General features: G+C 39.0%; 1 protein-coding gene across 2 annotated transcripts in view; it reads left to right on the top strand.

The window, feature by feature from the left end:
- LOC146323496 (pre-B-cell leukemia transcription factor 1) overlaps positions 1 to 25257 on the top strand; it is a 95332-nt gene that overhangs the window by 57217 nt on the left and 12858 nt on the right. For both annotated transcript variants that reach the window (XM_084722478.1, XM_084722477.1), the window contains exons 3-6: positions 12544 to 12788; positions 17949 to 18139; positions 21974 to 22109; positions 24230 to 24389. In XM_084722478.1, coding sequence (XP_084578604.1) covers positions 12544 to 12788; positions 17949 to 18139; positions 21974 to 22109; positions 24230 to 24389 — 732 coding nt within the window. The remainder of the gene's footprint in view (positions 1 to 12543; positions 12789 to 17948; positions 18140 to 21973; positions 22110 to 24229; positions 24390 to 25257) is intronic.

Here is a 25257-nt window from a genome sequence, read left to right as displayed (position 1 = left end):
TGAGGGGTTGCAAGAAGGAAAGAAGGATTTTAAAGTGTCACTTGCTGTCAAAAAGATTGATTAAGTCTAGTGAAATCAAAAATTCTCAAACATTCTTCTCAAAACTGGTTTGCACCCTTTATAGCTCCGTAGACATAAACAGAACAAAGGCTGAGGCTGATGGTGCACACTTTTCTACACTCTCAGGAGTAAAGGTGCTAATTAGAACCATAAAGGGTCTTTGGCTTGACCCTATACAAGAATACTTTTTGGTTCCTGGTAGAACCTTGGATCTCTTTCAAAAAGTGCTATCTAGAACCCAACATACAGGGTTATACTTACAGCCAAATGTGAAAAGTTTCACTTGGAACCCCCTATGAGAGGTTCTATAGAGAACCCTTCTATGGTGAAATGCTTCCACCCAGGACCCTCTCTAGGGGTTCTATCCAGAACCATTTCACCTTCTAAGGGTGCTAACAAGAATCCACCCAGGGAGTTATATTGAGAACCCTTTTATATTCCAAGGGTTTCATCTAGAACCCATCCAGGTGGTTCTAATAACAATGTTTTTGTATTCCAAGGGTTTTATTTAGAACCCACCAAGAGTTTTCTACCAAGAATCTTTTTAGATTCCAAAACACACTCAGGGGGTCTTTCCATGAACCTTTTAATATTCCAGGGATTTCATCTAGAACCCATCCAGGGGATTCAATGGGGAATCTTTTTTATATTACAAGGGTTTTATCAAGAACCAATCCAAGGGGCTCCACTAAGAACATTATTGTATTCCAAGAGTTTTATCTAGAACCCACTAAGAGGGTTCTACCGCAAACCTTTCTAGATTCCAAGGTTTTTATCTAGAATACACTTAGGGAGTTCTACCAGGAATCTTTAAATATTGCAAGGATTTATCTAGAACCCAGTCAAAGAGTTCTTCAAGGGTTGTTGAAATCCATTGTTGAACCCTTTCTGTCACTAAGCATTCTAGATGGAACCCATAGTCTTTCAGAGAATTCTGGATGAATTCTTCAGAAGCAAATGGTTCCTGATAGAACCTCAGCCCTTCAGGAAGAACCCTTTTGGAACCTTTATGTCTGAGAGTGTAAAGAACACTGTTTCATTTAAAGAAGTGTGAATGATAAATAATAAAACACGTTTTTCTTGTTAATTCCAATAGGAATTGTGCGTCCACTGTAGCAAAGTCTGTACGTGGTTAGCAGCGGCCCTGGGGCCTTGGTGGACCTAATTCTAATTACCTTCATTAGTGGTATGTGCAGATGACAGGAGTGTGTGTGTGATCGGTGTTTCTCCTCTCTCTTCTGAACTGGTGGTTACAAAGCGGAGGGGCCACATCGAGGATGAGAAGGCAGCAAAGCACTTTAATGTGAAGGCTGTCAGCTCGGCTCCCCTTGGTTTTCACCCTCTGAAGAGCACAAGGCCTTATCGCTTTAATTGACTCTTTATCTTTTTGTTAATTTCCCCTTTAGTGCAATGGCTCCCATTCTACCTTTTGATATGTCATTTTACATTGGCTTTTGTATGACTTACAGGAAGTGGCTGTATAGATTATCATATTTCATTAAAAAGGCAGATTTCTTCTTAACAACACTGTTGAGGAGATCGCTTGCTTCTTAATTGTCTTCATTGTCCATTAACCTCTTTGATATTGTCTGTTAACCTTTTTTCCCTTAAAATGAATAACATGACTTGCGTCCACGCTTTGAAAGCACACGCAGTCAAATTATTTTATTCTTTACAGACGCCAAAGCTCTTCTTGTGCATACGTAATAAGTGAGGTGTAATTTTATATTGCTGGCAGGAGTTTAAAGACTTGAGTCTTTACAAAGGCAAACAGAGGGGACTTAAGGGGAGCAGGATTTAACAGTTTGATGCCTGTCGTCTTCCTCCTGGTGTATGTTGGTTCTCTTTCCATTCCAGTACACTTGCGACTGTATAATGAATTATGCCGATGTTGAATTAGCATGTAGCTGTCGCTTCGGCGCTGGTGCCTGCCTTGTGACAGGACCACCGTAGCACAGGCTGGCGTCGGGGAGAGGGGGCTTCTGCTGTGATTTATTAACTGCTGAAGCCACAATGAAGTGTGCCCACTGAAGCACCAATGCAAACAAATAGGGCCAGGGCTGTCACTGTAAATCCAAGCCGACAGGCCAACCACAGCCCCGCCAGAAAGGGTTAATTATGCAAAAGAATTTTTGGCTTTCAAGTTCAGTTTTTAAAGATGGACTGATTATTCAAGGCAAGATTACATCATCTCTGTTTTCTACTACAGGTTGAATATTGTCTCCTTTTAAGTTGTGTGCTGATTTTATTTAATAACTATTAGATTTTTGCTACTATAATTACTATTTTTTGTGTTTGTTTGAACAGTAGTTTGAATTTCAAATAAAAAGGAACAGCTCTGCAGGGTAGAAGTACTTTCTTTGTTTTTAGCTGTGATGGTGGTTGCTGCTAACGCTAACAACCTACAGTACTTCTTGTTTCCCCCCAAACAAACCTGCCACTACTTTTACAGTTGACACAATAACAGAGTTTTAAACTTTGATACAATTCTATTATTTGCTCAGTAGCTCTTGTCATTGTCTGATTTTGCTGTGCTGCAAGCCAAATCTCAGACATGACAATAAATGCTGAGCTAAATTGAGAACTTGAATTATTACTTTTGATATTTTAGACACTGTAATCAACAGATATTGTTCAATTTTAAATACGTGGTATCAAAAAGGTATCTATAGTATGCAGAGATGAGAAGTCACTAAGTACAAGTACTTATGTACTTAAATAGATTTTTCAGGTATCTGTACTTTTCTTGAGTATTTTTTTGACAGTTTTTTACTTTTACTCCCTATATTTTAACACAAATATTTGTGCTTCATATTCCTTACATTTTCAAAACAGACTCGATACTTTAGTTTTGATGTAAGAAACATAACGTAAAAGATGTAGCAAGACAACAACAAGACAAGATGAAAACAACGTAACAATATATAAAAAAGACAAAACCAGCGTCCAACCAAGACAAATATGACGTAACATGATGAGAATGACACAAAAGAGGTAACAAGACGAAAACAACGTAACACGACGTAACAAAACAAAAACAAGATGTAACAAACAAAAGATTTAACAGAGCATAACAAGATAAAAACAATGTAAAATACATAATAAGACTTTGAGTGTTTCAGAGCCTGTACTTTTTCACTTTCACTTTTTTGTAATAGTCTTTTTTTTACACAAATATCTGTACTTCTACTTAAGCACAGCTTGTGTGTACTTTTGCCACCTCTGATTGTATTTAAAGTATTCATACTTCTGACCTTAAGCTATTGTACAGACACAGCAAAAGTCTGAATATCCTCTGTATGAGCTGAAGTACTGTAGAGTGATGTCACTCAGGACCAGAACAGAAAAACTGAAACATCACAGGTTGTGACTTTAAAATCTCGTGCCCTTCACCTCGCTAATCAAAGTGCTCTCACAAATGTCAGACCAGGCAGTTGTTGATCTGCCCGGACACCGGCATTGAGTGTCACTTTTGGCTTCACTCGCTTCACTCCCCCAACCTCCTCCCCCCCGTGATGTAAGACCACGGATCACATTTCAGCATCTGGGTGCAGAGCTGAGGGCTCTCCAAAAAGGTGTCCGCCAGTTTGAACCGAGGCACCAAATCTCTGTCAGAGGCCTTTATGTTTGACCGTCCATCTTGCTAACTGTGACAGAACAGCCCAACATCATTAATTAAACATCAGGCTTTCCCACAATCACCCGATCGCCATGACAGGCTGCCATGCCAACAGTCCCCGTCGACATGCCTTGGAAATCTAGAAGGGGATTACATATGGTAATGGTTTTTGACAGGCTGCCATTTGCTTCTGTTAATCTGATAGGATAAGATATCTGGACTGCAGAGCATGGTGTGTTGTAACTCTTTGAGTCCGATATTGTTATGCCATGAAAAAACGGAATCATTTTGAAGATGCAAGCAGTGTCCTGGAAGAAATCTTAATCCCCTGACAAGCTTTTAGCAGGATCCCAAATATTGTCACCGACTCAAAAGTGTATTTTTAGACCCGGATCTTGTTTGTATTTGCTGTCAATTTTAATATTTCTCACATTTATGAAATCTTGTCATGTATAGCGAGATGATGTGACAATCTATAACGGACCTGTGTCCATCCCCAGTGATAACATTCCTCCAAAGAAGCTAGTTGTGATGCTAGCCCCAGGCTGCCAACCCACTTTTGTTTTGCCACGGTTCATTCCCCTTCAGAGGCAAGACAGAGTTTATTTTCTGGTCTTTGTTCAATTGAGACTTACCCCAAACTCTGAGCTGCTCTGAAATGATGTATCTCTGTTGCGAGTAGTTCAATTAATATTTTAATACCCACACCCATCTTCATACAGTACGCGGCCGTGAGCCAATCTTCTCGAATGACTAATATATGGGCGACGGAGAACGTTACACATGCGCTTGCTGAAAACAAGCAGCGAGGGGGGAGAAGAAGTGGGTTTAGGCGAGCTGCTCTGCCCCAAATAGGGACGTAAATCATCTCCGAGCATGATATTCCGAGCTTATCCTAAAAGACTGAGAGCTTTTTTCCCCTCAGCTGTGCTGAAATTAAATGAATATTTCCAGATAAACAAGCAGACAGTTAAACATCCACCTCTCAAAAAGCCAATTGGCCCGGGCTTTTATTAAATATCGATTTGATTTGTAAAAAGGCCAGATGCTGCAGGGTTAAATAAATGTCATGTTCTCCCATTCCAGTTTACTTTTCCTGGCTGACATTTTGTCTTGCTGTGTGTATACAGAGCAGTACAACCAGCGACCAGTGCACACTAACCCTGACCCAGTGTGTCCTCACAGAGACGCATTTACACCACAAACTAGAGCTGCAAAGATTAGTTGCCACTTTCTTTGATAATTGATTAAACATTTGTCATTTTTCAAGCAAAAGTGTCAAACATAAATGTGAAGATTTGTTGCTTTTCTTTATCATTTATGACAGTAAATGATGAGTATATGGGTTTTGAACTGTTGGTTAGGGATGTAACAATATATCGAATACTATGATTTGCATTGTCTTGATACTGTACTGGACTGTAGCAAATCATTTTATATTATTCTTTTATTTAATGTTATAATATTACTACTTTTTTACACATGCTTTCATTATATCAATATATTATATTATATCAATATCACAATAAATATCAGATCATGGACTTTTTCATCATGGTATAATTGTACCGCGAGTGTTTGATATCATTACATCCCCACAAATGAAGCAGTTTGAACTTTTTTTTTTAGCATTTTATAGACTAGATGATTAACCTATTAATCATGAGAGTGATCTGCAGATTTACTGATCTGATCTGACAATAATTGTTAGCTGCAGCTCTATTATGGATAGTCTGAATACATTATTTGGGAAAGCATTATTTTTTTTTAAATTCCTAAACTTGCTCTGTGCCAGAAAACAGCATTGTCCCAGACAAGAATTCACAACTTCAAACAATTTAAAAATGTGTTAAAAGTCTTCAAAATCTAAAATACCTGCTGGTAACACATGTATAGAAATGTGCTATGTTTTAAAATCAGTCTTATAATGAAAATGCTGGCACTTTAAAATTGTGTATCAGATTTTTGTCAAAAGGTTAGCTATAAGCTAAGGACCCCTGTCTCACTTCCTGGTTTTAAAGGGGCAGGAATACTGCTCAAGCACTGCTAAACTTTCTAAAAAACTAGGCTTTCTGAATCAAAACTAGAATTATGGTTCAAAACAGTTGTATTTTGATTAGCACTAAGAGAACTCTGGGCAACTTAGCAAAATAAAATCACTAGACACTGTGAATATGCTGTGACATGAAAAAATTTAACATTTTGTCAACATTGAAAGACATCAGCTCTGTCAGATTTTTCATCTGAGCTGACGTCTACATTTAATTAAAAAACTGAATCACCAGGATGTTGGCCCGCCAAGAGTTTGATCTTTTAAAATATATTTTCCATCATAACTGAAGAGTAAAAATCAAAACACGCCTCAAAATACAGTTTTGTCCCAATTCTCAAGAATCAGTGACTTAATTTTAATACTGTAATACAGAAATTGAAAGATTCTGAAGGGAATAATCTGAAGTTGCAACAGTTGCACTGTAAATGAATATTAGGTTAGAAAATACAACATTTGACGGGTTTACCGTGACTTCAGGTATAAACCACGCCCACTTCCAGTAATCTATCCAAATACAGACACAGAGACAGATAATTTTGCTGGAGGAACAGATACAGATACAGATAATGTCATCTCTGTGCACCGCTGAGCTCTACTGTGAACATATGTAGAGGTTCCCTTCAATATTACCCCACAACCCTGCATTGTGTATGTTATTAGCAAATTCATCAGCAACCAGAGCCAATGTAGGAGTTCTGTGTTTGTATTCATATTAATACACGAAATAAAGCGGAGCAATAAAGCCCGGTGCATGCCTCCTTGTGAGAATTGCTTGTCAACAGCAGCAGGGAGGAATAAGGCATCGTCTGACAACAAGCCATCTTTGAAACGCCTCCAAGAGGGAAATGGCATCCATTAGAGACATACAGAAAATGTGTGTTGACTGTGGGGGAGGGTAGGAGGGTGGCAGTAGTGGTGGTGATGGTGGCGGTGGTAGGGGGGGGTCCGAATCACACACAGCCGCACATACGCAGAGATAATTGTTTATCCCTGGGAGAACCTTCAGTGTTTGTCTGCGGGTGGCTAAGTAAGTTCACCAGCACTATTGGACAGGGAGTGCCCAGCAGACCCAAGGCTCGAAAAACATTAGGATGAATCAATTAGGCCGCCATTAGCCAATAAAGTGGCCCTCACTGAGTCGTGTAATTATGACCCACAGCAAAGCCAATTTTATGGAGGCATATTATCCCTTTCTTTTCTTTATTAATTTTATTTGTTTGAGATAATCCCTCCATGGTTTTAATTATGTGCTTTAGGTTCAGGCTGGAATAAATAAATCATCATTTGTTTCCGTCACTTCCCGACACTGCAGGTCTGTGGTACGAGAGATTGTTAGCCCGCCATTATGCCTGTCATCTCTTTAAGGATCACACTGATTAGCCTCGTAGATTAACACCGAACACCTTCAGTCGCATCCTTTTCCGCAGAATCCACATTAACCCCACTCGGAGAAGGTTTCCCCATCAGATTGTGTGATAAGAGGCGGCAGGAAGAAGCTGATATTATAGTCAGCAGCTACTTAGCTTGTTCCCAGCTCAGAGGACACTGTGTAAGTGTGACAATGTGCTGTCAATGAGGGATGACAGTACACAGCCAACATGGCGTAATGCATTGTTCCTTCCTGGGTCCCTCCTGACAGATGCTCTCCAAGACAGCTGGATCAGCAGCAAGAATGGAGCTGGGATCTGGGCCGCGTACGAGGCGAGGATGTGATACGCGGGCTGATTAGCGAGGGTGTACACGTGTCAACAAGCAAGGCCTGGGGATCATGTCTGAGTTTGTGTTAATTGTCAGTTTAAGACACCTATTTATTTTGAGCACAATGCTCGGCTTTACGCAGCCCTGTTGAATGTAGTCGTTTGCTTTCCATTTGTCCATGACCTTTCTTATTCCATCTTTCTTTAAAAAAAAAAAAAAAAAAAAAAAAAATCAGCCTACGAGTGTTTTTTCTCTTTGCCTTCCAAGAGATCTCCTAAGAAATGACCTTCTCTGCAACAGCCGCTCTTATAAGACTGATGTTGGAGGTGCTTCAAGCCAAGTAAAATAAACACTTCATGAATGTTAAGCTGGAACTTGGCAGACGTGAATTGAATCGTTTCTGTGGACGCAGGGAATTTTTATGTTCCATTTTCATTTGACAGTCTAGACGTTTTATGAGTTCGGGAAGAAATCTGCACTGCGTTTTTCGGTAGAACCATCTGAGAAGAGCTTCCTCCCTTACATATGTGTGCTGGCGTCCTTTGAATTGTGCTTTTACTCTCAGTGTTTTTTGACATTTTTGTCCCCCACCCATGTATTCAATCCAAAGCAAAGGGCTGAAAACAAAATTTGAAAAGAGACATTGTGTGAATCTAATGAATCTATTCGCTCATTTTCACCCCATTTGGAAAACTAAGACTGGGGTGCACCAAACAAAAATGAATTTAATCAAGGACTGGTTCTAATCAAAGTTGAGCGCTACAAGATTTAAAATGAGTAAATCCAGATTTAAAATTAGAAGAGTTCTGTTGCACAATTAAAAACTCCCCAGTCAATATGGAGATACTTGAAATAAATAAGTAAAGTAAAGCTGTTGGTAAGTAAAGACTGGGGAAACCATTTCAGCTACTCTGTATTCCTTAACAAAGCATTTACATTGTTTGCTGGCTAGCTAAAAAGTTAACAAAATGTTACATTGTTTACTAGCTAGCTAAAAGGTTTCAAAAGCTTTACATTGTTTGCTAGCTACCTGAAAAGGTCATAAAGCTCTAGATTGTTTGCTGGCTAACTAAAAATTTACAAAACGTTACATTTTTTGCTGGTTAGCTAAATGTGACTTTGTTTGCTAGCTACCTAAAAAGTTTACAAAATATTTCTTTGTTTGGTAACTAGTTAAAAAGTAACATACGTACATGGCCTGGCTCAGTTGGCGTAGCGTGCGCCCCATGTGCTGGGACCGTGGGTCTTCTGCAGCGACTATGGGTTCAGCTCCCGCCTGCAGTCCTTTGCTGTGTGTTGTCCTATTAAAAAAAATCCAAAACATTATGTTTTTTTATAGCCAGCAAAAACAAAATTAACAAAATGTTACATTGTTCGCTAGTTGGCTAAAAATGTAACAAAACATTATGTTGTTTGCTAGCTAGCTAAAAAGTTAACAAAAATGTTACAGTGTTTGCTAGCTAGCTGCAAACAAATTAAAAAACTACAAGGTTAATTAGCCAAGTTAACCTGCTCATGCTGGTTCAACAGTGAAACTGACTTCTCCTCTCTTGAGAAAAACTTGTTGGTCCAATTAATGAGCAATATTAGCAAAACAAATTGTGGATTAAAAAACTGACAACAGCACAGTGAGGACAGAGTCAGACTGATTTAAAACATCAACCAGAGTAAAGGAAAGAGAAGATACACATCATAAAATGCAGTTGGGTTCAGTCTGTCACTTTGTTGTTGTTGTTTTTTTGTTTTTTTTGGTAAATTCATTGGAAAAGCAGCCATTTTAAAAGTTAAAAGCTGAGGTTTAAAGTTAATACTGGATCATGTTTTAAATCAGAGTTTGAAGTTTTGGTGCCAAAGAATTAAGTTTAATCTGGGTTTAGGTAGAAATTAAACTTAGGTACAATGTAGTCTTTAATTTTAGGCTAGTTTTAAATTTAGGTGCAACATAAGTTTTATAAAGTTTTGTCAAGATTCAGTCGCGTGTAAAAGTTAGTTCTTGTTGGTGCAGCCCAGCCTAAATGTAGCTTCTTCTTGTGCGCTTTTGTAAAAATTCTCTTTCTTCTTCTTTAAGTATGTGCTGCTATGAGTTCTTTTCCCTCTGAAAATGACTTCCAGAAAGTGCAGCTCATTTTCTCTCCACAGGATATTGTGGTGTGCTCTCATTTTAACACCCACTTTAGTCTGGTATTTATGAGGTGGTAACTATAGAGAAAAAAACTGCCTCCCCGTACTGGTGAGTGTTCAGGAGCCGGCGAGCGGCGGAGGCCTACGCTGATGTACATTAACTAGAGCGGACAGGCGGGTTTAGAGTTTCTGATGGAGCAGGTTTGATCGGGTCATAACGCGGCTACAGCGGCGGCGGCGGCGCAGAGGTAAGGCGGGTGTTAAGCCATCCGAGAGTTTCCCCCTCTCTGAGCCCGTCCATACATTACAGGAGTGATGAAGGAGTCTGGGTAATGAGACAGGATGTTTGTACAGTCCTGCCATCCCAGGAGACACCCCACTCCCCCCTTCCACCCTCCACCGACACTCCTCCCACACTCAATCTACCTCCTGCTGAGCCCGTGGCCTGAACCCCTGACCTCTTCCACTCGCCAACAGTTGCCATATTTGCATTTCCAGTCCACTTAAAGGCAGGCGAGGGTGACTGAGGGAGCCCCCCGACTCTTCCTCGGCTAGTACAGCAGGCCTCATTCTCATCCCAGTGACCCCCCGCCCGGGCCTACCACCCCGGACAGCAGTCTGGGGTTAATGCACCAAGCGCTCCCATTGTCTCTGAATTAATGAAGTGCTCCTTGCCTGTCCCTTCTCATTCAATGACAACGAGACAAATGACGAATGGTAACGCTTTAAATGGCTATCGACACACACGGGGCGTAAAGTCACAGAGTCGTAGCTCGTGTTAGCGCCGCGGTCGAGGCCCCCGCGAACGATAATGCCAGCTGCTGTCGATGCACTTTGGATGTCCACTCTGGGATCAATTTGGATCCTCGAGGCAGCAGCAGCAGCTCCACACAGCCAGGAGAAGGTGTTTTATATTGAAATGGATGTTTCTCAGATGGAGGAGGAAGAGTCAGAGCCTGGGAGTGTTTTCACCTCAGAAAATGGAAGGTGGGACTGGGATCTCATAAAGAATGGCAAGGGAGACCTCTGGTGGAAGGCGGAGGTATCCGTCTAGATCATTGTTGAAGAAGCTCAGAATTAGCATTTAATGTGCAGGTTTCATGTCATGTTTCAGGTCACTGCATTTGAATCACACTGTCCTTCTTTCTCTGTCCAATTAAATGTCTGTCCACTGTGTAATAGCCAATAAAATCTACATATATATTTCATTTGCACAAAGTATACTGTACATTGTATCCACTTAATACTGACAATGCACTTTTCCCACTAATGAAATCATACAAGTTTTAGTTTTTTTTCGTCATTAAACTTAATTTTTACACTTACTTTTCAAATTGACTACTAAAGAATCATGTATACTACACCCAAACAAACAAAGAACAATTCTGACAGTTAAAAGAGTATCATAAATAGATTGACAAATGGATGAGAAAAGTAATAATAGTAGGGTTAGGGTTGGGGTTAGGGTTATAGTAATGAAAATAGAAATAAAGAAAAAAGTAGAGGCAAAGAAAATTAAGAAAGGTACCTGCAAAATAAAAAAAAAATAGAGCAACAATTAGTTATAGGAAAAAAATGTGAATGTGAATATTTTCTGGTTTCTTTACTCCTCTCTGGCAGTAAACTGAGTATGTTTGAGTTGTGGACAAAACAAGACATTTGAGGATGTCATGTTGAGCTTTGATCAACATTTTCTGACATTTTATAGAGCAAAAACTGAATCAGCTAATTGAGAAAATGATCTACAGAATAACTGATAATGAAATAATCTTTAGTTGCGGCCCTAAAACAAATCCTGCGTTTTGTCATCACCAAATACTTTAATCTAGGGCTGCGACTGACTAACGATTGTTTTCATTATTTATTGTTTCAACAATTTATAGAATAACCTGGTTTAGAAAATCTCAAAAAGCAGTGAAATATGTCTACTGCAATTTCTTAAAGCCCCGGGTGATGTCCTCAGATATCTTGTTTTGTCCAAAACCCAAAGATGTTCAGTGTTCAGAGATAGAAACCAGAGAAAGGCAACAAATCTTGACAAGTGAGAAGCTGGAACTGAGAAATGTTTGGCATGTTTTTCTTGAAAAATTCTATTTACCATTAATTGATTGTCAAAATAGCTGCCAATTATTATTCTGTGGATAAAATTATCAATTAATCGACTAATTTTTAGAAATCTTAAGGATCGATGTGATTCAGGGCTGCAACCAACGATTATTTTCATTATCAATTAATGTGATGATTATTTCTATAAAGAGTCAAAAAACTGTGAAAAATACTTTTCACAGTTTCCCAGACTCCAAAGTGAGGCCTTCACATAACTCTTCATTTACTGTCATAAATAACAAAGAAAAGCCAGTGAGAGAATCACGCAAGACAGAAACAGCTCCGTTCTACTTGACATTAATTTTTAAAATGTGTCAAGCTGTATTTCTGGTAGGGCTGCACAATTAATCGCAATATTATTGAAACTGCAGAACGGCCAAGTGCAATATCCAAATTGCAGAACCAAATCACAATGTTTTTTCAATTTTTTGTTTGGTAAAAAATTGTGATGCAACAATGATCATTTCCACTAATTGTATCACATATCACAGCCGTAATTTCTGTCAAAATAATTGAAAATGACTTTCTCACCCCATCATGCAGCCTTAATATCTGGTTTCATTTGTTAAAAATGAAAATGTGTCCCTAATTCCTTTTTAAATGTCATTAAACAAGAGCTAAACAATTTCAGCTTCAGTCTCTGTAGCGGTGTGTGTGTGTGTGTGTGTGTGTGTGTGTGTGTTTAACGTTACACCACCAGTCTCTGCTTGTATGTTTGTCTTTGCTCCGACATACTGAATCAGTCAAACTGAGCCGGTTGGTTGGTGGATGTGTGGGTGCAGCTCAGCGCCGTCAGCCCCGTGCAGCTGACAGCTTGTTACGGTGCATCACGCCACTGTAGGTGTGACCTTTCCGCCTGACCTCTGACCTCCTCCTGTCATTGCAGTGCTGAGTATCCGCGGCGCCCAGGAGGAGGAGCCCCCGGATCCCCAGCTCATGCGGCTGGACAACATGCTGCTGGCGGAGGGCGTGTCCGGTCCGGAGAAAGGCGGAGGCTCGGCGGCGGCGGCTGCTGCGGCGGCCGCCTCAGGAGGAGCCGGGGCCGACAACTCGGCGGAGCACTCCGACTACAGAGCCAAGCTGTCCCAGATCAGACAGATCTACCACACAGAGCTGGAGAAGTACGAACAGGTGAGGAGAGCAGATGTTTCATTTTGATTGGCTGACATGAAACACTGATTGTTACACACTGTAGACATACTTTATTTATACTTAAATTCACACTTTAAAAGAGTTACTTCAAAGTTCTGTTCAAAAAATGAGCTTGATCATGTTCTTTTCTTATTTTTTTGTACTTAATTTGAAATAGGACTTCCTCCCACCAGGGACACTGGAGTCTACATAATGACATTTTACTAAATGGTGCATAATATTCATGTTTTCATATTTATTATTTTTTTTGTAGATCTAAAATTACTTTTAACTCAATTCAAATAATAAAAATCTTAGAGCAGATTTCTGCAAAAATAGCTTGGAATACAGACGATGCCTGACATCTAAAAGAATTCAAACCAAATACAAAAGAAAAACTTGGTAACATTATTAGATTCTACAGCATCAATGTGATCACTTTAAGATACAGTGGGTTTATTTTTTCAGTGTTTCGACTGCCCCCAACCACTGTAACACCTTTCGTCCCCAAGGGGACAATGGCAACACTCTGGCTTGAAATTGCATGAAATTTAATAGTACAGTCTTGTCTTTATTGGTGAAAATATATCAACTGTATTATTAATTAGTGCACATATTTTTTTATATCAAAAGACAGCTAGTGTATTTCAAGTAGTAGTAGAGAGTTATGGTACAATTGCCCCTGGTCTCCCCTATCATACAGTAATCACTTAGTATCTCAAAATAATGACTTAATATCTCAAACTACTGACTATAATATGTAAGAAAGAGAACGTTTCTCATTATTTTGTGATATACAGTCAATATTTTAAATGCTAAATCATTATTTTGAGATTCCAATTTATTCCAATTAATGAGAAATAATAATAATATTGGCAGAAATATGCTTCCATAGATACAGACATTTGGAGATGAGGGTATAATATGTATCTACCTGTTTGTTTCTCATTGTAAACAGACTCCTGCCTGCACTGGAGTTCATACACTTCACTGATAAACCACGTTGGTCAGTTCACCATTCACCAAAAATATGAGCCCGTTCAATGAATGTAACTGGCTTGGATCTTAAAGCTGTAATAATAATACTATTTGTGATAGAAATCTTTATTTATACAGTGCCTTTCCTAACTTCAGCTTGTTAAAACTTAATTTAAAAGTACCAGAGGAGGCCATGTGAGATAATCTGAGGTTTATCTCACCATGTCTGACTTTTTTCTGCAATCAGAATAGTCAGACAAGAAAATTGTCCTCACAAAATATAGTAACAACAACTAACTCCAAGAGTAATGGACCTGAGGAAGTTGTGGAACTACGGTAAAAAAAAAAACAGAAGTGGTCAGAAGTGACTTATAGTCCCTGGTAAAGGTCACAATCCTGAAACGCTGGCGCCTGTGTTTCCCATAATGCAGCTAGATCTGCATCTTTTTGTTTTCTAGTAAATGTCCATGTCTTTCCAACTCCACTGCTCAGTTTTTAAGTGTTAAAAATGAACAGCAGTCCAGAGGCCGGAAATGACAAATGTTTGACATTTTTGCTTTAATTGTTCTCAGAATAAGGCCTTAAAAGTAATGAATTTCATTTAAAAAGGTCTTACATTTTTGCCCTTTTTATAGGATCAGATAATTACTGTAACATCATGAATAACTAAAATGTACAAAATGTTTTGTGTGTTTTGCTTGCTACAAACAAGCTAATGTTAGCTTGTCTACTCAGAATGGGCAATTCTGAAGCTGTTTTAACCCTAAGTGGCAGGAAAATATAAAATATGAGTGGGTTAAGCCTATTCCAGGCAATATGAATGTGAGATTATAATGAGATGTTTTATTAAATTCAAGTACTTAAATAATAAATCATTATTTTCTACGGCTTAAAATGTGCATACTGATTTTCCATTTTATCTCTCATACTTTTACCAGTACAGCCTTGAAGTTGGTACTAAAATTCATTCTGAGGCCTTAGAAAGGACTTAAAGGGATAATACACCCCAAAATGAAAATTCAGTCATTTACACCATGTTTTTAGCCTGAATCTTCACTGTAGATCCTTAGCTTGGAGCCACGTTAATGTTTATGTGTGCATCTGAACTTGGTGTGTGTGGTGTGGTGGCATGTGCATACAAGTGAACAGCATGTCTGGGTTTAATGAGGCTTGGATTACACCAGATGAGCAGCATGGAGGCATTTAATGTTTGTTTGTTTGTTTTTTTCTGTTTGAAAACTGGTCGCCATTCACTGAAATTGTTTGGGAGATTCTGCAACACTGTTTTCCTGTGAAACTCAAGCAGCGTTTTGTGGATTAAACAAAAAAAACCTGATTTTCAGTTGGCATGAGGATGAGAAAATAATGACTGCATTTTCATTTTTGGGTGGACTATCCCTTTAAAAACAGCCTGGGGATTGATGATGTGGTTATATGGTGAACTATGAGGTCACCAATGTGGATGCTTTCTCTTTGTAATGAGAGCCAAACGGCTAAAGAGCTGATTAGTAATTAACAGAAAAATAATACTAATCATCAAGTCATTTAAGTCATTTGTCAAGTACAAATATAGAAAGTTCAGTAGTTCCAGCTACTCATTTGAGAAGATTTGCTGCTATTCTTTGTCTTATTTGACAGTTAAGTAAATATTACAAAGTTCTGGACTTTCACTGTTCACGTTTTGGCAAATTTTGGCATAACTTCAGGAATCTGGATCAGGGCAACTAACAATTATTTTCATTGTCAAATAATCTGACAATTATTTTCTTAATTGTTTGATTAGTTCTTTGATCTATAAAAAGTCAAATGCCTTGTTTTACACACAACCAAAATAAATTATTTTTACTGCCATAAAAGAGCAAAGAAAACTGAAAAGATTCATATTTAAGAGGCTGAAATTAGAGAATTATGACCTTAAAAAATACTCAAACCCATTAATTGATTATCAAAATATTTTCAGGTTAGTTTAGTAATTGATTAATAATCAATTATTCAATTAATTGTTACAGCTCTAATCTGAATGTTTCTGCGCTAGAGGTAGACCAATATAATCAGTCAGCCGATATATTGACAGAACATAATGCAGTTTTTTTTTTTTCAGTTTGTTTTATAGGCAGTATTTTATCCATATCAGATCACAGACATAAAATACTGCCTATAAAAATGAAAGAAAAATACCCAGCATATATGTCAGTACTGATATTTGATTTTTTTTTTTTTAATACAAGCAAAAGAGTCAGTTATAACACAAGAAATACAAAGTCAACAATGGCTGTGCAAACATAGATTTCATATCAATGAGCTGGTCCATATTCATACTTTTCCTTTGGTCTTATTTTAATACAGGCTTATACTCTTCTCTGTGTCAGGATCAGCCTTAAATCAGATGACAGACTCAAATGTTTCCTCAATGTGTATCACTGTCAGTAAGAATTCTCTTTAGATGGTGTTTTCACCCCAGAATAGTCCAGCACATGCAGTATGCTGTGTGTCTCTGTGTGTATTCCAAGTATAGTCTTGAAAGTCAGTTGGCGGGGGGATGATGATTTCCTCTCATTGCCTTGATAACCGATGCATTCATGACAATAGCATCCCTTTCAGATGAGTGTGAGTAAGACAGATGAACACGCAGATAGACAGACACAGACAAAGCCTGACACGGCTAAATCCAGAGAGAGATCGACAGGAGAAGAAGAAATAAAGAAGAGGAGACAGTAAGAGACACGGAGTCGGAGTGTAATATCGTGGCAGATTCACGCCTGGTGTCACACAGGGGGGATGAATGAAACGTCGTGGCATGTTCGTCTCTCAGGGTGGCTACGCTGTGAAAGTGTGTGTCTGGGAAGGGAACAGCTGTCATTGGTTCCTCTCAACACACTGCCATCACCACTTGTGTTAAATATGAAATATATCAGCGCTTATATTCCCCCTCGGCTCTGTGAGAAAGCTTGGCCCAGAACTACATTAAGCAAAGAGCTGGATTTTAAATTTCTTTCATCTATGAATTTTAAATACCGGGTGTCATTGTGTGTGTACAGATGTGTGTTCTGTGAAATGGTGAATTTGGTACCACCATGTTGACAAATTAAAGGGATAGTTCTGATTATTTGAAGTGGGGTTGTACGAGGTATATATCCATAGTCTGATGGCATTTGGAGAAGCAGAGAGAGGCACCAGCATGGAAGCTAAGCAATGAACTGCTGTGGACGGTCTCTGCAAAAAAGCTCCACCTGAAAAAATCCATAGTAGTTTAAGGATATGCTGTAATTCAACAGTTTTAACTACTTTACTTTGCTGTCAGACACTGGAAGAGGCTGGAAATCACTGTAATAATGCTTTCTCCGAAGCCAACCAAACTCCACAGGCGAAATCAGTAATTTTACCCTGATGAAGATGAGACGTTTCTGTTCAAAAGCTGCATCAGTCTGTTAGTTTGTTTGTGCCGCTGTGTGTCTACAGTGAATCCAAACTATACTTTTAAAACACCGAAGTCACACAATAATTCAAACAAACTAACAGGTCAAGGCAGCACGAAACCAACAACTCTGGTAATCTGTGAGGTAAAATTACTGATTTTGTCAAAGGAGTTTGGTTGGTTTGGAGAGAGTGATATCTGACTTATATAACAATGGTTTCCTGTCTGAAAAGGCTGTCTGACGGCAATGTAAAGCAGGGTAAGTTGACACTGACATTGATTGGACCTTTTTTTAATTGACTAGTATGCCTTTTGTTGCTAACACTGGCCACAATACTACATTGCTTAGCTTACGTGCTACTTCTCCTCTCTACTTCAATATTATTGGCCAATGCTTGTCCTATCACGGCTATATGGGTCTACAAAGGTATTAGCATATTTGTTGTCCATTAGGCACCGATATGATTAACTTTTCTTTTTTTTTTACAGAACATAATGCAGTTTGTTTCTAGTTTTAGTTTTTTTGTGCAGCAATTTATGAATACTTGATCGTTTTTCTTAATTCAAGATAATATACAGTGAACTATATAGCAGTTTATATACAATATACTGCATCGACTGTAGCCAATACACTGCGTGTGGAAGAGTACCTCATACGACCCCACTTCAGAAAATCTGAACTATGCTTTTTAAGTCTTTTGCACATATTTATTGACCTTACGGGGAGTGTTGTATTTAATTTATTCCTCTGTGTGTCCTGCTTACAGGCATGTAACGAGTTCACCACCCACGTCATGAACCTGTTGCGGGAGCAGTCGCGCACGCGGCCAATTTCGCCCAAAGAGATCGAGCGCATGGTGAACATCATCCACCGCAAGTTCAGCTCCATCCAGATGCAGCTCAAACAGAGCACCTGCGAGGCCGTTATGATCCTGCGCTCCCGCTTCCTCGATGCCAGGTGTGTGTCCTTGTGTGCACTACGCCTGTGTGTGCGCGTGTGTGTGTGCACGCACATTTCCATTCTGTGTGAACCGTACACACTGCCGTGCTCCATGCTGCAAATAACCTCCCAATTTAACAACACTGCAAATCATCATGTGCTCCCCTCTCAGCCTCATATCCATATGAATGGCTGATGTAGGAGGCCTATCATGCTATAAACATGCTGTAACACATACTGTTTTGCTACTTACCACACACACTGGGCTGGTTTGCATCTATGGCTGCCATTTGGACCAGCATACCCAGCAACACTGGCCAATAAGAGTTCCCTGCGTGCTCCATAACGCTAACTGTTTCCCTTTTTTAATGTAATCGCTTGTTCCTTTTGATGCGTGCTTCGGATTTGCATACATTTCTCCAAGGATAAATGTCGCTCAAAGTCTGAGTTGGAGGCATAACATTTAAATGAGGCATGCGCTCCCTTACAAAGCTCCCTATCTATTCTCTTGCAAATTATTGTGGCGGTGCAGCAGCGGCAGCGGCAGCGGCGAGGGGAAGGGGAAGGGTGGAGGAAGAGGAAAGCTTTCACTGGTTGAGAGGCACTGCCATGCTCGGCTCCGCTGATTAATCTACTGGCTGCTGGAGCCCATGCTGTGCACATTTACATATTCTCAAGCAGGCTTTTCGGAGTGCGGGACAGAGATTTTAGCACAAATCTCCTCACCGGTGGATGCATGCATGGAGATTTTTTACAGGGTTCCCCTCCAGCTTATGTAAAGCCCTCTTTAGATGTGGCACATGCAGACATGACCTGATAGGTGCAGGAGATAGAGGGTCAGTCAACTCATGGGCATCAGCATGTGGTGTCTGTCTGCTTCAAGGTGTTCATTTTAATATGGAAACCATGTTTGATCAGTCCAGCCTTGTTTCTGTGCCGACATATATTTTTAGCATGCTGGGATACTAGCATTTTACTGGGATTATCTCTGTTTTTTATATTAGACCGTTATTCTGTCCCCTCAATGTCAAATTTCTTCTACAACAAACATCGAAGAACATTTTATGAGACTGTTGTCAATATGATAGCTGGAAACTATACTTTTTTGATACTTTCTTTAATTAGGGCTGACCTTAATGTTTCAAAGCTTCAAGCTTCTACCGTTGCCATGGTAATTCATGTCCAAATCAGTTTTTGAATCCTCTGAGAGGTTTTTTTTTAAGAGACAAAGGAGATATGCCATCAGCTGCACTGAAAAAAAAGGCAAAATACTGATGATGAGCGAGAAATTGAGCTTTTCTGTGGCGTTTAAATCACAATTAAATGATGATCACTTAATTGCTTGTTAAGAATTTGGTCTTAACTAATTGATGTACAGTGAAATACAGAGAAAGTATAAGTGTAAAACATGTAAACCTTTATGTCTCTATGTGTTCCATAAAGCTGTCAGAGAATCTGCAGCATGTTGCTGTGGAAAGTTTTGGTTAAGGGGGAAAAAGTGCATTTGACATTATTTGGTATAAGCATTTTGTTTCTAACAACTGATTGATTAATTTGGCATTAAATTGACCAATGATCAATTAAGGAAAGTGCTTATAATTTGCAACCCTAGTTTAAATAGTCTCAAAACCAGGTGACACAAGTGCACTGAGCAGTATCCGTATCCTTGTCAAGTTGACTTTTGAGACTTTGGAGGTGGGAATGGACTAGACTTGTCTGTTTATGTTAAAATAAAGTATGAGTGATATAATGTCACCCGCACCCCAAGGTTCAGATATTCACAGATACTTCTCACTGAAGCTTTGAAGCCCCGAAAGTGGACTTCAGGACAGCTCTAGTTTTAAGGCTGCTCTAATGTGTTTACAGTGTATTAACTATGTATCAAAAGACTGTATAATGTGACAGGGGTTCTCATTTAATACGAACCCATGGAGAATTCTTAACTGACACTGCGTCTTTCACTTCATTGTTTTGGTTTTACAGGCTGCTACTTAACAGTTCTGGTCCAGTCTCATGGCTCTCATCAACCTCGTTTCAGACACAGCAGGCTGCTGTTTTCAGTGAAGAAAAAAAAAAAAAAACTCAGATAAACCCGCTGAACATTACCTTCCCAGCACCAAACTGCAGAGAGACAAAGTTAGCAAGTAACTGGTGAACACAGTGGTGCATTTAGCAGCTTAAATAGCCAGATAATGATGGAGTGAACGCTGTGAAGCATCAACAGAAACATGATTTCAAATGAATGCTAATATTGCTTTATGACTGCCGGATGTGTAAACTTTCCCAACATGTTTGCCACATCAGCTTTATAGGTCAGTGTTATATAAATAAATGTTAGATGCTTTTTTCATTTTGCTTTTTTTCATCCAACAAAACTAAAAATCTTTGCCTAAAGTCTTCTCTAAAATAAGCAAAATTGCACAGTATTATTATTAAATTTAAAACTATCAAATGATCAGAGAACAAGTGACAAAGATTATAGACCTGTTGAGATATTTAATGCCAATCTTATGTAACAGGCTGTGAAAAGAATTTACCTTAATGATATTATCAATATTATATAGAAAATTTGAAAAAGAAAAAATCACATTCATCTTTAACTTTGTTTATTGTTCATTTGTCCCTTTTTTGGGAAAGATCTGGATTATTACATTATCGTACGTGTATTATTAACACAATATCAATTATCAATTTTTTACATATGATGGTTATTGTCAATATTGGACTTCTGATGATTTATGCTGCATTGCTGAAAAAATTCTACCGTAGTAAATCAATAGCAGAAAAACCCTAACCCAGAGAACCGCAAAGTCACATCTCGATAGGAAGCACGTATGAACAGAACACCAGTATACTGCGACATCACTGCTTATGCATTTTTCAGTACTTGATGAAACTGAAAAGGTATTATGTTTTATTGTTTTTATTATTTATCAAAAGTTATTACATTGTATTATAATTGGCACATTGCTATAAAACCTGTCTCATTTTCAAATGTTAACTCACAGAATATGAATTGTTCTGTTTTCCATAACTAACAGTGTATTTTGAGTAGATTATAATGGCCCTCTATGTGCTATTATTGCTACTGCTAATTCTTTTTTCAGTTGCCCATAAACAGAGCTGTAAGTGAAGCAGTTCTGGACCAAATTGTTCTCTTGAGTCCTGACAAAGTGACTCAGAGCAAAACTGCAGCTAAATTGAAAGATTCTAGTGCGGCAGAGGTTTTCACAAAGCCAGGAATGTTCGTCCAAAGCAAGACCAGGGAGATCTAAAGAGACCATTTGAAAACCCAAGTGCGATCAGGTTGACATGTGGAATGGAAGGCTTGAGATGTTAAAAACAGAGGTTAGATGATTGGCTGTAATTGGAGGGTAGCATTGTTCAAAGCACCTCTTCAACAATAAAAGAACTAAACTACCAAAATGTCATTTTTGGAGCTTGGATGAAAGCCACGTAGATAAATCAAACTTTGTGGATCGATCAGACTTAGGGGTTGCAGTCTTGGAGGACACGTCTGTGCTAATGCAAGAGTGAATAAAATTTATTCTCGACTTTGTGACCTGCAAAGGCATTTTCATCACTTCTAGTTTAAAGGTTTTTGGTTTTAAAGCTTGTATGAGTACAATTAAGTCCAGCTTTGGCCAAATACTGGTATTGGATCGGTCCTTGGTATCAGCTGATACGCAAAGTTCAGGTATTGGAATTGGTATTAGGAAGGAGCATCTCCAGTGGTAGTACCAAAAAGACATTGTGTTGGACTGGACAGCAATGCACACCGCTGTCCACTCTATATGATTCATGTAAACTTGGTTCTTTTCCTGTTTTCACCTCCACCGTTCTTTTTTTCAGACGGAAAAGACGAAACTTCAACAAGCAGGCTACAGAGATCCTGAATGAGTATTTCTACTCGCACCTCAGTAACCCGTACCCCAGCGAGGAGGCTAAAGAGGAGCTGGCAAAGAAGTGTGCCATCACAGTGGCCCAGGTACACCACAGATCAGTGCCACCCCACACCACACCACCTGTAGGAAAACTACTGTACATCCAACCGTGAGACAGTTTCTAGTCTGAAGCAGCTGTGAGCGTCTTGGCAAGTAACCTAATAATAAGTTTTGTGACTGTCATGAGTACAGACAGCTCCTCTAATCTTTTAGCAGTACCTTTCATTGAGACAACAAAGGGCTCAAAGTATAAATATGCCATGTCATAAGTTTGTTGTCTTTTAATTCAAACCAGACAAAGCTATTTTTGACCAATGACTGTTTGTTTCTATTGAAGTAAGGCAAGCTAAAGACAACACCGCTGTCATGGATCTTCGTATGGTGGATAAGTTTCTATTAGAATACACAAAATATATCAAATCCAGAGTTGGTGATAGTACTTCAATGAATTGTAAAACAGCTGATAGAAATTTTAGTGTCTGTTTGCACCCAGATGAGAAGAATCACATGGTAGATATTCCACTATTTACACCCAGCTCTCTAGTTTAGCTATAACGAGGGACAAAGTCTCTGTTGAGAGGCTATGGACAACTGAGTGCTCATCTCTGTCATGATAGGCTATTCACACCCTGAGTGCAAATATCATTGTTGGCTATGGACACATGGGTGCATGTATTTGCCATGATAGGCTACTTACACCCTGGGTGCAAATAGAATTCTTAGCTGTGGACACTTGGGTGTTTGTCTCTGCCATGGTAGGCTACTTACACCCTAAGTGCAAATAGCATTGCTGGCTACATACACATGGGTGGTTGTTGCTGCCATGATAGGCTATTTACACCCCAGGTGCAAATAACATTGTTGGCTGCAGACATCTAAGTGCCTGTCTCTGCTATGACTGGCAATTTATATGACGAGTGCAAATGGCATTATTGGCTGTGGACACTTGGGTGCTTGTCTCTGCCATGATAGGCTACTTGCACCACATGTGCAAGTAGGATTGTTCACTAGGGACAGCTGGATGCTTGTCTCTGCCATGACATGCTACTTACACCCCGGGTGCAAATCGCATCATTGGTTATGGACACCTGGATATTAATAGCATTTGTATAAAATTGATCACTTCTTTTAATGCTTGATAATGAGAGATTTTTTTTTCTTTTCTTTGTTTCATATCATTATACATCGTAAAATGTATGTGTTTTTCCAAGTCAAATAAATTGACAAAACTATGAATTGATTAATAAAAAACATCAATAGGTTAATTAATTGTGAAAATAATAGTTTCAGTCCTACGGTATATGGAAGTAATTAGCAAGACAATTAGCCTTGTAAAATGAGCCCTGCAGTCATTTTAGGCATGTGCAGTGCAATGATGACTAATTACGTTAAATCTTAACTCACCAAACATCTGAAGACACTTGAGATGTTTGCGCCAATTCTGCTGACGAGCAAAAAAAGAGTCAAACATTTAGGCACCTTGTTTTTTTTTTCATGTTTGCATTCTAGCACTCAAGTTGTTTCAATTCTGTGGGAATTGATAATAAGGAAAGCAATGACAGCGCCAAGGTAAACAGCAGTTTGTGTTTGGAATCCATCATTTGGGAATGGATTGTTTTCTCAATTGGTTTCATTAATTTATACCAAGTGATTTGAGGATGCATCTGGGCCTGATTGTGGAAGCTGCTCGGCGGCTGAATGATTTGTAGAGTTTCCATTTCTTGGCCATAATAAAGGAGAATGTTTACCTACTCTGTGTATTGGAAACTTTGCAGGATTGATTTGGTTTTCATTTTAATGTTGTTTATCATTAGCGCTGGGATTACCCCCCTGGCTTCATCTGGGAGTCCATTAGCAGTAATGGGTGTTAGCGGATGTTGACTGATTGGTGCTTGCGTGAGTTCTGATGATAGCTGCAGTCATGGTGACATAATGAGACTGTTATTGGCAATCATTCCATTCTGGCACTAATGCGGATTCACAGCACCAGTCTATGTAGCCCCTACCTCTGACAGAGGCTCTCTGCAGTGTTACACATGCCATTAAGGCCATCCAAGCTAAACACTAGCCTGATTTCTCTGAATGCTTGCCCTCAAATGTGGAGAGGCTCTGTGTATGAAGATTTCATGGGAATTAAACTACCTTCTCTTGTTTGTCTGCTCAGGTTTCCAACTGGTTTGGGAATAAAAGAATCAGATACAAGAAAAACATTGGTAAGTTCCAAGAAGAAGCCAACATGTACGCTGCGAGAACTGCCGTGAATGCGGCTAATGCATCCTCACATGGAAGTCAAGCAAATTCACCCTCAACTCCAAACTCTGCAGGTGAGACAGGAAGTCCCTGGCTCTGCTCAGCTATTAGACATGTGCCTCCTCTCTGTACATCACTACAACTAAGCGACTATTGCGGTATATCAGTTTGAGGCTATTTCAATGCTGGTGCAGGTGGTTTGTAAGGAATGAAAGAGTTAGGACTAACAAACAGGCGGTTCTTGTACAAGGAACATGCCGATCACCTGGTAATGCACCATTATTATAACACACAGGTCAAACTTTTCCCCTAAACAAGTACAACTACCAACGCTGTGTCAGAGATTAGCCAACCTGAGCCCCATGCCAAGTCTCCCTATGCCTACTGTCCTTTTGTCTTCATCTCAATTAATCGTATTCTTCATGTATTCATGCTATTAACCCCTTTGTTCATCATGTTCTGCTGTACTGACATTCAAAGGATACATTTGCTGATATTCTGTACTTCTTTCTTATTGTCAACAAATCATATAAAAAGACTAAATCCACAATTTATTGACTCAACAATAATTATTGCCTGATATATGTGATATTTATGACATATATGTGCCATAGAGCTCCAAAAACAGATGTTGACTGTAGTATAGATACAGTCTCGGAGATCAACCAATTACATGTAACAGGATTACATAATTTAGATACAAAAAAAGGTAATTTAAGGTAACCATTACAGTTACAGATATAAAAGACCTTACCAGATCACAGATACATTTAGTAAAAATGGGGATTATTAATAGAATTACAACTTTAAAATAAAGAACAGTATACTAGCATGCACAGTGCACATGCAACTGCCAATTCATTGTCATGGTCTGTAGTGAAAAAATGCTTAACTGGATGGAAATTTAGCCATTTTTGTCTTTAAATCAATCAATCAATCAAT

This window comes from Lutjanus erythropterus, chromosome 7, assembly GCF_056507025.1.
Source record: "Lutjanus erythropterus isolate fLutEry1 chromosome 7, fLutEry1.hap2, whole genome shotgun sequence".
In the NCBI taxonomy this organism is placed as follows: domain Eukaryota; kingdom Metazoa; phylum Chordata; class Actinopteri; order Lutjaniformes; family Lutjanidae; genus Lutjanus; species Lutjanus erythropterus.
The sequence above is the reverse complement of the archived record's forward strand: the minus strand, read 5'-3'. Positions and strand labels throughout refer to the sequence as shown.